The sequence below is a fragment of the Miniopterus schreibersii genome (genome assembly GCF_964146895.1).
Source record: "Miniopterus schreibersii genome assembly, chromosome: 6".
NCBI lineage: Eukaryota > Metazoa > Chordata > Mammalia > Chiroptera > Miniopteridae > Miniopterus > Miniopterus schreibersii.
In genome coordinates this window covers 55,476,959-55,492,906 of record NC_138107.1, presented here as the reverse complement: position 1 = coordinate 55,492,906, position 15,948 = coordinate 55,476,959, and the positions used below count along the sequence as shown (strand labels likewise).

Sequence of the window (15,948 nt, the reverse complement as noted above, 5' to 3'; positions counted from 1 at the left end):
TGTTGATCTCTAACTATAGGTAATATAGTTAGAGGCCAGTCAGAGTAAGGTAGGGAATTTCAATCATCTGGGTTTTTGCCAGAACACTTACTATGAGCAGAGAATCTGAAAGAATCCTGAACTGCCTTCTCTCCAGCGAATTTAATTCTAAATCAAATTCTGATGAAACAGATATTTAGGGAGGAATGCTGTATCAAAGTTCATGAGAGCTAGCAGGAAAAATGATGTGAAATGGTATATCAAAATGTTAAAAAAATACATTTTCAAAAGGTTCAGAAAAAGGGCCTACAGCAGAAAATGCTAAAAAGGATCATTTTAAACAAATGAAAGGCTTCCTAAAAATAAAATGCTGGCATTAAAATCTTGAATCATTCCAATTGTGAAGAATGGAGGAATATCTAAATGAAATAGGTAACGTAGAGAACGCCCCAGAGATGGCAGGTGGGATACATACCCAAGAAGGATGAGAGAAGGAACATGAAGCCTAAAGAACTATGAAGGGGGAGAGTGTTATGATAACAGGAAAGGATCCTAAAATTCTGCTTGAGACTGAAGTTATGCTTTGGAGCAGTACTTCTTAAAATGCAACACACGCACGAGTCGTTTGGAAATCCTGTCAAAAGGTAGATTCTGATTAGTAGGTGGGGCCTGAGATTCAGTGTTTATGACAAGCTTTCCAGTGATGTCAAAGGGGCTGGTCCTCAGACTGCTTTTTGAATGCAAGACTTTAGAGTAGGAAAAGAACAGAAAAGGGATAAGTCTGCTGCTGCTTGCAGACTTATTAACCTTTCAACATTTATTAAACACCTGCTGTGTGTCAAGCACTGCTCCATGTGTTAGAAGTGCCATGTTGAAAATAATGACAGAAAAAGTAGAGCTATTTAATTCCAATATTGTTTTTATCTTTACCAGCCATGGTAAGTTTCATGTTGGAAAGGGAAAAACACAAGATAAGAGGGAACTGTACACAGCCCAAGGGACAGAAGGAAGCAACAGTGCATCTCTAAAAGCATTCGAGTGTCGTGGTACAGTTGCGATCAATACTCTTTAAGAAATAGTAAAGAATAGAACTTACACTGGAAATGGGCAAATACAGTCTCGATGCTCAGAGGCTAGAAGGGGATACATTCCAAAAGCTATACATCAATGAGTGTGATGTCGATCCCAGCAAGATAACAGAACCAGGTATTCACTAGAAATGTGTTGTGATTTACCTAAAATGATGACCAGTGACTTACTTCTAAGAATCCACTTTTTCAGGGGAATGAAAAGGACATGGGCTGTTTAACAAGAGTGTGTGTGTGTGTGTGTGTGTGTGTATGTGTGTGTGTGTGAGTGAGAGAGAGAGGGGGGGCATGTAAGTTCTATTTTGTGATAAGCTAACCTTGACAGAGGAGAAAAGTAGAGAAAGTACCAGCTAGTATATAAGGAATTTCAAGAATTTTGCTCACAATTATCTTGCTTAGAAAAAAGTAAACATTATGAAAACAATGTGTTTTAACTCAGAATGCATCAGTTGGAGAAAAATAATGAAGAGAATTGTATTAGTGATTTGAAACCAGGCCACAAGTTTTTAAAAAATTATTACTAAACTGTGTTTTCCTAAGCAAGACAAAGTAACTTAACACTTTTATTTTAAAAGTGCAACTACTCTGAGTGGGTTTCAGAAGCAAAGCAGCCCAGGAGAAATACCTGCCCAGGAGAAGATGAGCTGAGGGGGGTGGAGTGTGAGAACCTGAGAGATTCCCCCTAGGACAGGGGATCTTCATTACCTCCATCAACAGGTACATTTATTCAGAGGAAGAGTACCTGCACCAGGGCAGAAATAAATCTGCTTTGGGACCAGGGATCAGAGGATGGAGACACATGTTGGTGTGCGCCTTCCTTTGCATATGGTACCTAATAAGTGTCTTTTCTCTTTTTCATCCCAATATTAAGAGTGCTCAATACCACTGGCACACATAGGAAGGTTAAGGAGATTACAAAGACTCTTTAATTCCCCTAACTTGGGAGTCCTCTGAAATAACATATATGGACTTTAACAAAGCAATAGGTATTTGTGAGCAGGATAGAGAAATGCAGGGAGAATGACAGACAGTATAGTTAAGTGATGACAATATGGTAAGTTACAGCTGTTTAAATGATTCTAACCAAAAATCATAAAACAATTTTAAGCCAGAAGAAGTTGTCTGGTGGTATCCCACAGTGCTCTGCCAGCTACCCTGCTCTATTCAACACTTTTCATCAAGGACTTGTATGAGGATCATGATGGCCCAGCTGATTAAATCTGAAGAAGTTACAAAGCTAGAGGTGAATAATTAATAAAAAGGATACACATTTAAATACTTTTTTGGAAGCAAGCAGAGCATATATGAGCATGGCAAGAATGGTACACACAGGACATGGCAGCAGGACATGTTAAAAAGACTTGGGAGTTCCAATGGACAGGAAGCTCAGAGCGTTAACAATGAGACAGCATTACTGAAAACAGCTAATGTAATCTAATACTTAATGATAAAAATAGAATATTCAGGACAAAGGAAGTAATGGTCCCAATGGCCCCACAATAGTTGGCACAAATCAGATCAAACTCTACTTTTGGACCCGGGTCTGGGTACAACAATTTACAAAGAACACTGACGCTGACTAGAATACATACAGAAAAGAGCATTCTGAATGCTAAAGAGGCTTGGAGCCACAGTACAGGACAGCTGAAGAAGGTGGGCATATTTTACTTGGAGAAGATGAGATTTTGAGAACGTGTGAACTTGTCCTCAAATATTTAAAAGACTATCAAGTGGACGAGGAAACCATGTTCTTAAGGTGTCAGTGGGCTGAACTAAGATTAGTAGGTAAAGTTACAGAGAAACAGATCACTGCGTGATATGAGGAAGAGCTGTGTGGGTGAACTGTCCAAAGAAACTGCCTCCCCAACCAGACTCGTCCTGGTTGACGAACCAGGGCCAGTCAGCACAGGCCAGGTGACCTCTCCCTGGGCAGCTACAGAGGGAATTCACCTATCAGACAGAGAGTGGGGCCAGGAAACCTCTCAACTGAGTCAATGAAATAATTAATGCTTAATATCTAAGAACATCTTGGTGACATTATAAACACTGATTCAATAAATAGCATCTTAGATGACACATGACATTAATTCAGAACAAAGCTTCATTTAGTGGTTTTGAGTATATCAATTAATGTGGGTCTTTGAGTAACAGAAACAGTTACCTAAAGAGGACCCTATTAGGATGGACTCTAGGCAGAGCTGGGTTTACTCCCCTTTCCTTTATCATTCAATAAAAATATCAGTATAAAATACAGATGTCACCAAGTTTAGAAACATAAGCAAATCTATATTAAAGTGTGTATTTATAATATAATAAGTGGTAAAATAATAATATCTAAGTTTCCAGATTTTACAGCCATCCTGTATGATTTTTAATAAACATTAAACGAGAGAATGTAATCTGCTTGAATAAAAACAGTACAAATATTTATTGAACTTCTATGTGCTAAGCATTTATATTATCTCATCTGACTCTCAGAAAAACCAACAAGTTAGATGCTATTATTATCTGCTTTACTGATGTGGAAACTGAGAATTAGACCAGGTACGTGACTTGCCCACGATCACACAGGCGTTAACTGGAGGCAGTCTCTCCAGGGCCTGGCTGCTTCAAGACTGTGTTTACTCTGTATCAGACCCAATACTAGGAGCTTCCCACACATCTCATTTGATCCCCAAAATGGCCTTGTGAGGTATGCATAGTCATTTCCATTTTAGAGATGAGAAAACAAGATTTCCAGAGGTTAAATAACAGGTGTAAGGTCACACACTTGCAGAAATTCCAACTCAGCTATACAAAACCCTTAAGTTCATGTTCTTGTCTTGTTACTGCCTCTGGTAAAGTGTTCATTTCTTCTGAGAATTATAATACTGTCACCAAAATAACCAGTATAGATGAGTGACACTAGAAAGTCTAAAATAAAAAAATGAAATTTATCTTACAGTATTTATAAGTACTATTTATGGGCAGTATCAATTGTTGATAGCATTAAGCAATATTTGGTTACTGACATTCTGGAGAAAAAATCAAAAACAAGAGACCAAGCCAACTGAGAGAGCCATATTACCTTCCTTGATAAAACTTTATTTTCAGTAGCAGGCTTGTAGCTGATTCGTGATAAATCATCTAACTAGTTGAATAATCTTAGTCAAGACACATTCTGCACCTCAGTTTTCTTTCTTTTCTTTTTTTAGAAAATCGATATAACCCCAGCTTCTGTTTAGTCCCACAAATAAGCTCCAACACTGCCTGCCGCTGCCTCAGGTATGTAACTCAAGATAAGCAGTGGTTTAATTTACATTTGTAATATCCTGGCTAATTTTCGCAGTAGAAAATTGAGTTTTGGTTGTCCCCAAGTTGTGTAGTATGAAAAGATGAGGGATTTCATGGTTTTTGGCTTCAATTTCTGAGAGAAAGATGAGGTCGAGTTGACAGCTAGTAATAGCCTCAATGCTATAAGGCAGCAATTTTCAATTGATGTGCTGCAAGAATTTTTAAAACATGCAATACCTGACAATTTAGTCAGTGGCACTGATCTCTTTTCCCTTAGATTGTCAAATAAAAAAATGACAACAGTCAGCACAACAATAGCCATCGTTGTGAATGAATCAAAATTATACCTATGTTTTTGGTCAGATCGGCAAAAAAATATATTTTTTGATGTGCCGCAGAATTTTAGTAATTAGTTTATGTGCCGTAAGATGAAAAAGGTTGAAAATCGCTGCTTTAAGGTTGTATGAAATTTCAGAAAAATCAACCACATTTACCAATAGTCAACCGCATCACCAAAGGTAAATATAGGTATTTACACTCGTCTCTCATGAAATAAACATAATTAGCTCCAAATTTTTTGTTTATCAGCCAGAACTCATGTAGGCAATCGCTTACTAACATTAAGCCAGCAGTGCTTCATTTACTGGGAAAGTAAGCTCAAGTAGTAAGCTGGTTATTTCGTAACAAATTTGAGAAACATGAACTATGACACTTCCTTATATTTTAAAGATTCCTAACATAACAGAATTTGGAAATGGCTATCGCATCAGCATTTGCTAATTCACCAGTTGTTGGTAGTCTGTCCACATAATTAGCAGACTCTTAGTGACCCCTGTAGTGTTCCGGAGGCATCGTTTCACAAGATCAGGGCTCTATCAAGCCCACGCTGGGCCAGAAGAGCGCTATGAAAGAGAACTTGACATTTAAGCAGAGTGGACCAGGCTCCAACCTCATACACGTGAAAAGTTTGCTCCTGTGGCAAAGCTGATGATATGAGTACATGACTCCTCAATTAAAAACACGCGGGAGTCCTCTCATTAAATCCTCACAAGGACTCTGAGAAGTATGTCCCATCATTTATAGTTTGCAGACCAGGGGAAGGCTGAACCACCAGTCCGAGGTCACACAGGGATGCAGAGATTCCAGCTCAAGTCTACCTGACCCTGAGGCCCACACTATAGGGTGTCCTGGTAAAATGCTTCAGGTAAACTGCTCATTTGTTTTGAGAATGTTAATAACAGTTTAACTGTCATCAGAATAACCCGTACTGGTGAATGATGCCAGAAAGCCCAAGGTAAGTGGGAGGGGTGATGGGAGCAGCACCTGCCACTGAAGGTGCTGCTCTAGTTTCCTGTCTTTACCAGTGTCACCAAGAGGTGGTTGTGCTTCCTGGAGGAAAGAAAACCAAAGTGATGCTGCTTAGACACCACACTTGGAAAACCAAAGACTGACTCGGAAATTCAGAATTCTTTAGAGTTCACGTTTGTAGGAAGCATTCAAAGATGCTGCTGATGGTTTGCTTTAGTGGAGCTCTAATTCATGTTGACTAATAAAGTTCTGAAACTTTTCATCATATGAAAAATACAAAACACCAACTGTTAATGAGTTTCCCAAAGTTACTATCAGGACATCAACAATGCTAAATTTCTCATGGTAAATGTGTAGAACCACTGACTACTTTAGCCTATTGACTGTTTCTCAAAAAAAATGTATCTCATTTTCAAAATAGTATCAGTTTACATTGATTACATAAAATAATCTGAGTTTACATAGTAGAGTAGGAGGAAAAATACCTTCTTCTTGTTGGTAAAAGTCTCATGGTGTTTTTATGATGCAAGTAAAAATCTGTTGGGAGTTCCCAGAGATGAGGTTTCCCTTCAGTGGGATGGAAAACTCCCAGGAAGAGATTAATGGAATCCTGTCTATCGGCATCTAAAAAGCAAAAATACGTATTTCAGAAATTCCATTGCTGACATGTACAACTCAGAGAATGTTTTCTTAGGAGAATGTGGGAACAATTGTGATTTCACAGAATATACCTTTGAATAGTATTTATACCTCAAAAGTAATACACACAAACAAAATCTAAACAGTCACCAAGATTTTGAGCAGAATTCAAAATTGCTTCAAGATGTTTCCTTTTTGCTCCATACCTCTTATAATATAGAGGATAGTGCATATAAACTGCTTTTTAAAATATATATATCTTTATTGATTTCAGAGAGAGGAAGGGAGAGGGAGACAGAAACATCAATGATGAGAGAGCCATTGATTGGCTGCCTCCTGCACGCCCCCGACTGGGGAACGAGCCCGCAACCCAGGCACATGTCCTGACCTGGAATCAAACCGCAATCTCCTGGATCCTAGGTCAATGCTCAACCGCTGAGCCACACCGGCGGCACTAAACTGCTTCTTGAATTCTGAGACTCTTAAAAATCTTTAAGCACTGACATAACACCATAGTGATTTTTAGAATAAAACATATTCTCACCATTTGTTTGTTCTCTTGAAACAAATACATCTCGACTTTATTGCAAAGACAAGCAGAGACATTAGAGACAAATAAAATAACCCAATTACTACCCATATTCTGTTGCACAACCTTGAACAAACTGGTTTTGCATAGTTTCCACTTTTAATCCTTGAAAAGGTATTCTCTATTTCTTTAGCAGATAAAATGTTTATAACATTTTCTTCTCTCCTCCCTCTTCCCCTCCCCTCCAGCTATGGACTTGGCCCATTCCCTTCTGTGTTTGATAATGAAGGCAGAGTGAGCACACAGGTAACAGCCTCATTCTAACTATTCAACCACTCCAAAATTACTGATTATATACATATATACATAGTATTTCTTCTTCCTTTTCTTTTTTTTAATTTTTTTTTTTTATATATATCTGTGTTGATTTCAGAGAGAGGAAAGGAGAGGGAGAGAGAGAGGTAGAAACATCAATGATGAAGAGCCATTGATCGAGCCTGCAACCCGGGCATGTGCCCTGACTAGAAATCGAACCCCGATCACCTGGATCCCAGGTCGACGCTCAACCACTGAGCCACGCCTGGCCGGGCTCTTCTTCCTTTTCTAATTCAATCTTGGTAAAAATGATGATAAGCACGGAAGTGGTCTCATGAACCACCCTTCCCATTCTGGGCTGTCTTCTCCTAGTGTCTCATTCTTTCCCCTCATTTCCTGCCCATTTTTGTCTCAGAGCCTTGTGTATTCAAGTTTGGGGCAGACACCCTCAATGTAAATAATAACCTCTTTCTAAAAATGAGTACAGAACTCAAAAGATGGCACAGCAGTAATGACTGCTTTTGAAATAAGATAACATTATCATAAAATCAGTTTTCTTCCAACAGCAATTGTGAACACTGACACATCTGAAATTAGCAACACTGTTCTCATTGGGCTATTTGATGCTTTCAGTCAAAGCAATAAATGAAATATGGTACATCAAACATGGATTCGAGTTATTAGTATTTTCACAGGAAGCATTCCATTAAAACAGAGCTTACCTTTCAGCTAAAAGTGATATATAAAAGGTGTGTATTTATATGAGTAATATATTTGGGGGATTTTTGTCATTTGTTGGGAGAAAACATCAAATATTAAATGATGCAGGCATTCTTGAACCCTCTTTACACAATACAAAAGTAAACATACTACTTTCACAGCAATTATATTCTTTATGCTTCTCGAATAGCTTTAATGGCCCTTATTAATTCATCTTTGCAGTACCTCAAAATGCCTTAATTCTACCTAGAGAAGCTTTCCATTTTCCAGTCATGTTCTCAAGGAGTTTCTTTCATCCTTTAAGCCCAATAGTAGCTTCCTTTAATTTTAAGCAAATGTGATAAAATGCAGGATGTGAGAAAAATAACCAAATGAAGAATATTCTTTCAAAGGCTCATAATGAAGACTTCTTGAATGCACTGCAGTTTTTTAACTTAAAATATACCTGTGGATTTTACCGTTACTTATTAAGCTTGGACTATAGCACCAGCCCTCATGAACCTGAGGATCTTTTCCTGGCTACTTTTGCCTGCAAATAAGACAATTGTCCTCAGGAAGACAGTAGTACTTTGGATACGGACAAGAGCTTAAAACAGGTAGATTCTCAGTAGGACAAAATGATTACCTATTCTTGCACTCAATCATGCTTTAAGGGAAAAAAGAATATGTACCATTTAAACTCTGTTCAAACAACTACATATTATATGCACTGTATTTAAATAGATCAGGCTTAAATATAACAATTCTTTTGAATTGGCCCAAAACTTTATTTTGGAACTAAAATATCTGTTATATTAATATTCAAATTTGTGATAAAGTAGCCTCTGAAATCAGTAATGGAAACGATCATTATTGGACTGTGATAAAAGCTGTTGAAAGGCTAAGATAAAGACAGAAAAATGACCACTGGGATTTGGCACTGTGGAGACTGGTGGCGATTTTGACAAGCACAGTTTCAGTGCCGTAACAGGGCAAATGCCCATGAAGCAGATGGACAAAATGGGACATAAGAGAGGAAACAGGCATGCAGATGACTCTTTCAGGAGGTTTTGCCTATGCAGAAATAGGATGTGGGATTAAGGATAGAAGGAAAGGTTACCTGGAGAACACTAAATTGTGCTTCTATGCTAATGCAGAAGAAGCAGTAAAGAGGGAGAAACTGATGATGTACACACAGCAACAAGCATATAATTACAGGGACTGCAGGAAGGGATGAGATTTGAAGCACAGTGGACCAGTTGGCCCAAGATGGGGCAGGGGCACTCCAACCACTGTAATACAATATAAGGTAGAAACTATGGGTGCATTTTCTCTGGTCACAAAAAATGTTGGAAGATAATGCTTCTGTGGATGCCTTCATGCCCACGTCAGTGGTTCCCATCGCCGGGGACTCTCCCGTAGTTCCCTTGGTGTGGGCACCTGCATTTTCCCATTATCAGTCCTTTTCCTACAACTCCTTCCTTATTCAGTGATCACCTCCTGGTTTTTGCTGCTAGGGTCCCGCTGACCAGGACTTAGGCCAACCCCATGCCAGCACCCTCCCCTATGAGCCTATATCTGGTGACCAGTAAACACTCAAGCTCCCTATGGCCCAAGTAAGTCTAGGAGGGCAGGCCATTTCCAATATGTACACAACAGGACAGCCCTCTCCTCGGCCTGCCCCTCTGCTTCAGCTTTGCTGTACAGCAGCCCAAAGCCAACAGCTCCAGGGGCTCCTTCCCACAGGAGGATACTACAAGCTTGCCCAGATTCCTGTTGAAGGCTGCTCTCTCCAGGCCTGACAGAAAGCAGTCAGTGTGGTAACAATCACTGCATGGCAACGGTTCACTTCAAAGAATCTCTACCAATATTTCTTCTCTACATTCTGTAAGCTTTGTTATCCTTGATCTGGTTCATGAGCCTAAGAATCACAGAACCAGCCACTGAACATGTTCATGTAAATTCTGTGCATGGGGATTTGGTACCTACTGTGTTGGAAATTCTATCAGAATGGAAGCATGAAAAGTACCATTTTAACAGCCTGTTATTTTGAGTATCTGCAAGTCATAAAATAAGAAAATAACTTAGTGTTAATGTTACCATTCATTTCTAGCTGACATTTTTTAAAAATCAGTGATATTTATATTCTTAGACAATTGTCAAGACTATATGAACCCTATTTAAAAAATAATGATTCACCCTGGCCGGTATGGCTCAGTTGGCTGGGTGTCATCCCATGCACCTAGCTTGCCTGTTTGATTCCCGGTCAGGTCACATCCCCAGGTTTTGGGCTTGATCCCCAATAGGGGTGTGCAGGAGGCAGCAGACTGATATTTTGCTCTCACATTGATGTTTCTCTCTCTCCCTCCCTCCCTCCCTCTCCCTTCTTCTTTCTCTAAAAATCAATAAAAATCTTTAAAAAAATAATAATGATTCAGTACCCCCAAACATTTTTTTATCTATATATTGCAAACAGAAATACAGAGACAGAAGCCAGGGAATCAAGTGTTTTATAAATAACTTTGGCATTATGTAAAAGTTCCAATTATGGAAAATGCAAACATGCCCTATTTAAAATACAAAGTTTATTCATACATTTATTGAACAAATGATTATTGAGCACTTTCTAAGTGACAGATTCTATTTTATTTAAACTTTTCAAACATTTAATTTTGAATTTTACTTATCTCAGTAGCTAAAAAATAAAGTATATGCATAAGAAGAAAAATGCACATTGGGTTAAGTCTTAGAAATGCCTAATTACCTGAAAAAGCATTGCTGTAATATCTAGAAAGGGTCTGCATGATGTCTTTTGAGTGCTGGGTCCATGGTGCTATCTTTCTGTAGGTTTTTACACGATGAACAAGTTGAGAACCACCATACTGAAGGGACAGGGTGTCCCCATGATCTTCATAGAGTTCCTCAAATAACCTAAGCAAAAGAAATACAAACATTAAAGAATTTTAGAAAAACTATTACACATTATTCACTTAGTTACAGACTCAAAACAAGTCTTTTACTTTACAAATTCTCTGAACCATTCCTTTCAAGTAGACCCTTCAATATCTTAAAGATGAATACAAATGAAAATATTTTATATTTTACAAGAATAGTCTAATGAGCAACAAAGTCACAGAAAACACTAAAAAGGAACCAGGAGCACCAAAAACATAACCCACCAAAGCCAGACCAAGCTGGTTCGAACCTTATTAAAAGATGCCTAACTTTCTGCAGCCTGCCAGATCAATTTATTTCCCATGGCAGAATTTTCTGTTCTCTGTGAATTGCCTTTTGAAAAGCAGGACATGCTCTGATCACAGACAGATAAACCACATTCTTTCCTGAAAATACATGTTTGAAATTTGTGTTACTTCAAGTGCCCATTAAAGACTTTCAGTGCAGTGATATCTGTGGATCTGGCTACTTGAAAGATGATTACTTCCCTTAAAAATCTTTCTGACTATCTCAGATGAGCAATAACAGCTCTCACTGTATTTTCAAGAAACAGTACCTCATTCAAAGCCACAGATCCAGTGCACAGTGAAGAAACCAATCCTTAATGAAGAATCAGTCATTTATATGTCTTCTATTTTAAATTTAAAACATATGAAGTCACATTATTTTTGCCTAATGTAGTCTGGATTTATTTTTTTTAAAAACCCACTAGTTTGGGTTTATTTAAAGTACTTTGGATTTGTCTTAAAGAACACAGTGTTTATTGATAATTAAAACAAGAAAACCACAGCAACAATACACAAGTAAGTAATATAAACATTTATTACAGAATTAACTTGAATAATTAGCAACATAATTTTTGAGGAGCTAAAAGTACAAACGAGTTCAAAGAAGTCCTTATTATTCATCAGATTTGCTTTCTGTCATTACCAGCATTCAAAAGGCAGAAACTAAGGCTTACCTGACTGCGTCTGTATCAAACTGCAGATTAGGCTTGTCAATCAATCCCAAGGAATACAGCTGATAAGCCAGAGCACATTTTCCCACCATAAACTGAGCTGTGTTGGTGCGATCTAAACAGTCCACACAGTTGGTCCGAAGAACACCAGTCTAAAGAGAAATACCTTAAGATTTTAATCATTATTCAGTTGCCAAAATGACTTCCATTCTACTTAGATTTCTTTTCTTTAAGAAGAAAAGCTGTAGGCAGGATTATTTCTGAACAAATAATGATCACTTCTTAAATTACGAAAGGTCACAGTCTGCTCACTTACTGCTGCAGCAGCATCAGTACACCTTCTAGTCTAGATTTGACTTTTCTCCTTTAGTTTAACAAGACAAAACACATAACTAACATTTTCCACATGTACCAATTAGTAAAATATGTGCTTTTTCCTGATATGTTTCCTTTATTGTACAAACCAAATATTCAGTGGTTTAGGCCATATCACTCTTAAAGCATACAAAGTATAGAGAGTGATCATACCAGTCTCCTTTTACAAAGTCACTCTAACTTATTTTTTTTCGCATTTCTAGGTTTCTATTTCCAATAATAAAATTTATACTATATAAAAAATATTTTTATTTATAGTTATTATTTTTAGCTGTACATCCTTTGTAGGAGGTTAAACACCAGCTGTAAGGCTTTTAAAAATTACTCACAAATGATTAATAATTCTGCATTAAATAAAAAGTATGTCTCTCAATGGTTGCTTTCAGGAAATATCATATACTATGATACAGATTCTATTCATTATTAATATAATGTTGTCTATACCTGCAGGCGGCCAGTAGGAATCACACATCCTCCTAGTTCATTCCACCTGTTGAAAAAGACATGCTTTAAAAAAAATTTTTTAATAATATAATCTGTATTCATTTTTGGTACTAGATCTTTATTAAGAATCAAATGAATAGAGCTAAATGCGCCAACATAATCAACTGATTCTGCTTACTTTCATTCTTTTGGGTAAGTTAATATGCAAATGACCGAGATGGAAGGCTCTCCATGCTCTCCCCAAAGAGAGCCCAGGAAAGGAGCATCTGAGCTAGTCCCAGGGCCCACTCGCCAGCATTCTGTCACCCATCTTCAACCAAACCTTCTCTTGCTTAAATTTAAGCCGATTTCTTGCTTGGTTCCTACAGAGGTGAGTAGTAATTGCAGGGCACTTTCTAACAAAATACAATAAACTCTCCCAGGCCTTCTCCTTCTCCCGTCAGTCAGGATTCTCCTCCTCCCACCTGCTCCATGGAGCTTCACTGTGCTCCTTTGGCTGTTTCTGCAGGCTTCCTTATTATTTTCTTCCACTTATGTTCTTTCCCATGTGCTAATGACTGCATGGGGACACGTTCTAAGCACACTATAATGAAGTTAATATGTTATTTTAATTATTTAAAAGACGGTGCAGTGCAGAGAAGAGTTAACATAGCAGGTCTGACGGCTATCCTTGGAAAGGCCTGCTTACAAGGTTGGCCGTTGGCGGCATCTGAGAACTTGAGTTTTCTCCATCCCAGAACTAAGAGCAGCTCACCGGGTCTAAATTGTTTGTAGAAACAATATGGTTTAGCTGAATATCCCCTTTCCTCTGGGAGTCTGGAATTTTGGTTGATGCCAAGCAGACTGCTTATGGAATTAGCCTCTAATTAAAAACTAAAAACAAAAAAAACCCATATGGCACTGAGTCTCTAAAATCTGTCCTCACTGGCAACATTTCACACACACTGTCACAAGTGGCCTGGGGAATTAAGCATGTCCTGTGCGATTCCACTAGGAGAGGACTCTAGGAGCTTAGGTCAGATTTCCTCTGAACTTTGCCCCAGGTGCCTTTTCCCTTTGCTGATTGTGCTTTGCATCCTTTCACTGTAGTAAGTCACAGCCATGAGTATAACAGGCTGTCTTTGAGTTCTCCCAGTGAATCACTGTGCTTGGGAGCAGTCTCGGAAACCCCCCATTACAGGTGCCATAAATTCAAACTACAGAAAAGGATTACCTCTAAAGACACACCCTAGTAGCTGGTTGTTCTTGCACTTTTTTTTAACCATTGAAATTAACTTAGTTAACTGAAAAAATATAATATTGGTTCCTTAAAAGGTAAAACATGGATCCTTGATCTGAAGAAGCTCACAAGGTATCTTGGTACATAATGGTAATGAAGAAAGATTTGTGAGCAAATAACTACTACAGTAAAATGATAAATATTATTTTCATAAAAATGTTAGTATTTAGTCCATAAGAAAAAAATTTCCTGCTCCTATTTAATACAGAAAAATAGCATTCATTGCAGAAAATTTTGCTTTACAGAAATATTTTATGTAATGTTTATTCCATGAAGCAAGATACAAAGTCTGCATGGCTTCTGTCTCAAGGTATAGGACCACATGAGGAAATCTGATGGCCACAGTGAGTGCTCATTACATAGTCACATGAGCAGCTTGTCTCGTCTCCCCGAAGGAATTAAATTCATCCACCTTCCAAGCAGTACAAACTGCTCATATTTAGAATATTTTTATCCATAGAGCAAAATTCTTTAATTTATTTTAAGTTTTTAAACACCATACATACTTTTCATCTGGCCGCAAAATGCTACAGTAAGAATCAGGACGATTCACAAAGAAACCTGTCTTCTTCACCACGCTTTCCGCGATCACATTAAGTCGGTCAAGAACATTACACAGCTTGCTGAGGAGAGGAGAACGAGAAAAGTAAGAAGAGCCCAAGTTTTAATCCCTATTTCTCCTTACGCCTAAAGCAAGTAAAGTCTATAGTAACGATATTCAGGGATTTAATTTAAACATCTCTGGTGTGTACTCAATAGGGGCATTGTAGCAATTTCTAGGATATAACGCATACTCAGTAACTAACAAGATTTGGTGCAAAGGGACGTGAAGGGCCTGTAAGCTAATATCAACTATTGGCAAGCCTTACTCTTGGCACATTACATCCCTGCAAGAGCTTCTCCCAAAGGCTTTTGCTCCTCAAGAGTGAAGTCAGTCATATCAATGTGCATTCACAGAATGACTGTGAAGAAAGCACAATGCACAGTGCGGGTGGCAGGAGAAGAAAACACTGGGAAATTAATTCATATGAATGGCACCAACCTGTAACCAGGCTTATTGTACTTAGGGAAGGTGTAGGTGTGTGTGTGTGTGTGTGCGTGCGTGCGTGTGTGTGTCTAACTACATAAAATGATTTAGAAAACAGTATAATGAGTTAAGTGCAAAATAAAATAGTCACATTTTTTTAAAAAGACCTCAAAAGAAATCTGCTGTTTGTATGACGCCTACTAAGTGAGCAAGAAGACACAAGGTTAATGAAAGAAAGTTCCTTGGAGCTGTCATGAATCAGATCGTGACAAGAAAGAGGTGGGAAAGCAGCCTGGGGAGAAGGGGAGGAAGGGAAGGCGGGTGAATGACAGGACGAAGACTCGGAAGGGGCCTTGGCTGTCACACTGGGGCAGGGGACGATGTTCAGTTTTTCAGGAACAGAACAGCCCTTGGAATAAAAAGTTACTACATTCTGGAACCAACCAGGTGATGAGGCTTTAACAGTACATGTAGGAGTCTGGATTTACCATAAACACTGGGGAGGTACTGCAGGTTCACCCATAAGCGAGATCATCTGCTCCGTGTCAGAGGAAGTGACTAAACAGGTTGAGTGAATAAAGTGAAACGAATGCCTTTATGAAAAAGCAGTGGAGCAGAGATGTCCTGAAAGGACTAGCTAATTCAAAGAGAATTTGCAATGGTACAGAAAGTGGGCAAAAAAAGAGTTGGTCTAGTAATCTAAGCACGCAACAGCACCTCAGCAGGTTCATGAAAGAAATTAAAAGACTAACATTTACTTTACCATGGAGATCAGCTTTCCACTATTTTACATCACAAAAAAGGAAACTATCACAACCAGACATATTAATATCTGCTCACCTTTTGGTGTACTTGGCCATATCCCAAGGAATGTAAATAATAGTGTGCTCAGGAGGAAGAAACTGGTTGAGGTATGTCACAGCAGCTACGAGTTCTTCGCTCAGAATTCTCTCATGCTTTCTTTTCTCTCGTTCCTTTATCAAAAATTACACATTTTCAGTGTTCTAACTACCTTAAATCAGAGGAACAGACTTTTAACATTTTTACTTTTCAGCCAAGATAAGACAAAATGCCTAAAGT

At 38.3% G+C, this 15,948-nt stretch overlaps 1 protein-coding gene across 1 annotated transcript in view; it reads right to left on the bottom strand.

Annotated features, from left to right (window-relative positions):
* FIG4 (FIG4 phosphoinositide 5-phosphatase) overlaps positions 1-15,948 on the bottom strand; it is a 96,171-nt gene that overhangs the window by 46,507 nt on the left and 33,716 nt on the right. The window contains exons 11-16 of the mRNA XM_081139532.1: positions 15,709-15,842; positions 14,348-14,464; positions 12,563-12,608; positions 11,747-11,895; positions 10,595-10,761; positions 6,134-6,272 (exon numbers count right to left, since the gene is read on the bottom strand). Of these exons, the coding sequence (XP_080995658.1) occupies positions 6,134-6,272; positions 10,595-10,761; positions 11,747-11,895; positions 12,563-12,608; positions 14,348-14,464; positions 15,709-15,842 (752 nt within the window). The remainder of the gene's footprint in view (positions 1-6,133; positions 6,273-10,594; positions 10,762-11,746; positions 11,896-12,562; positions 12,609-14,347; positions 14,465-15,708; positions 15,843-15,948) is intronic.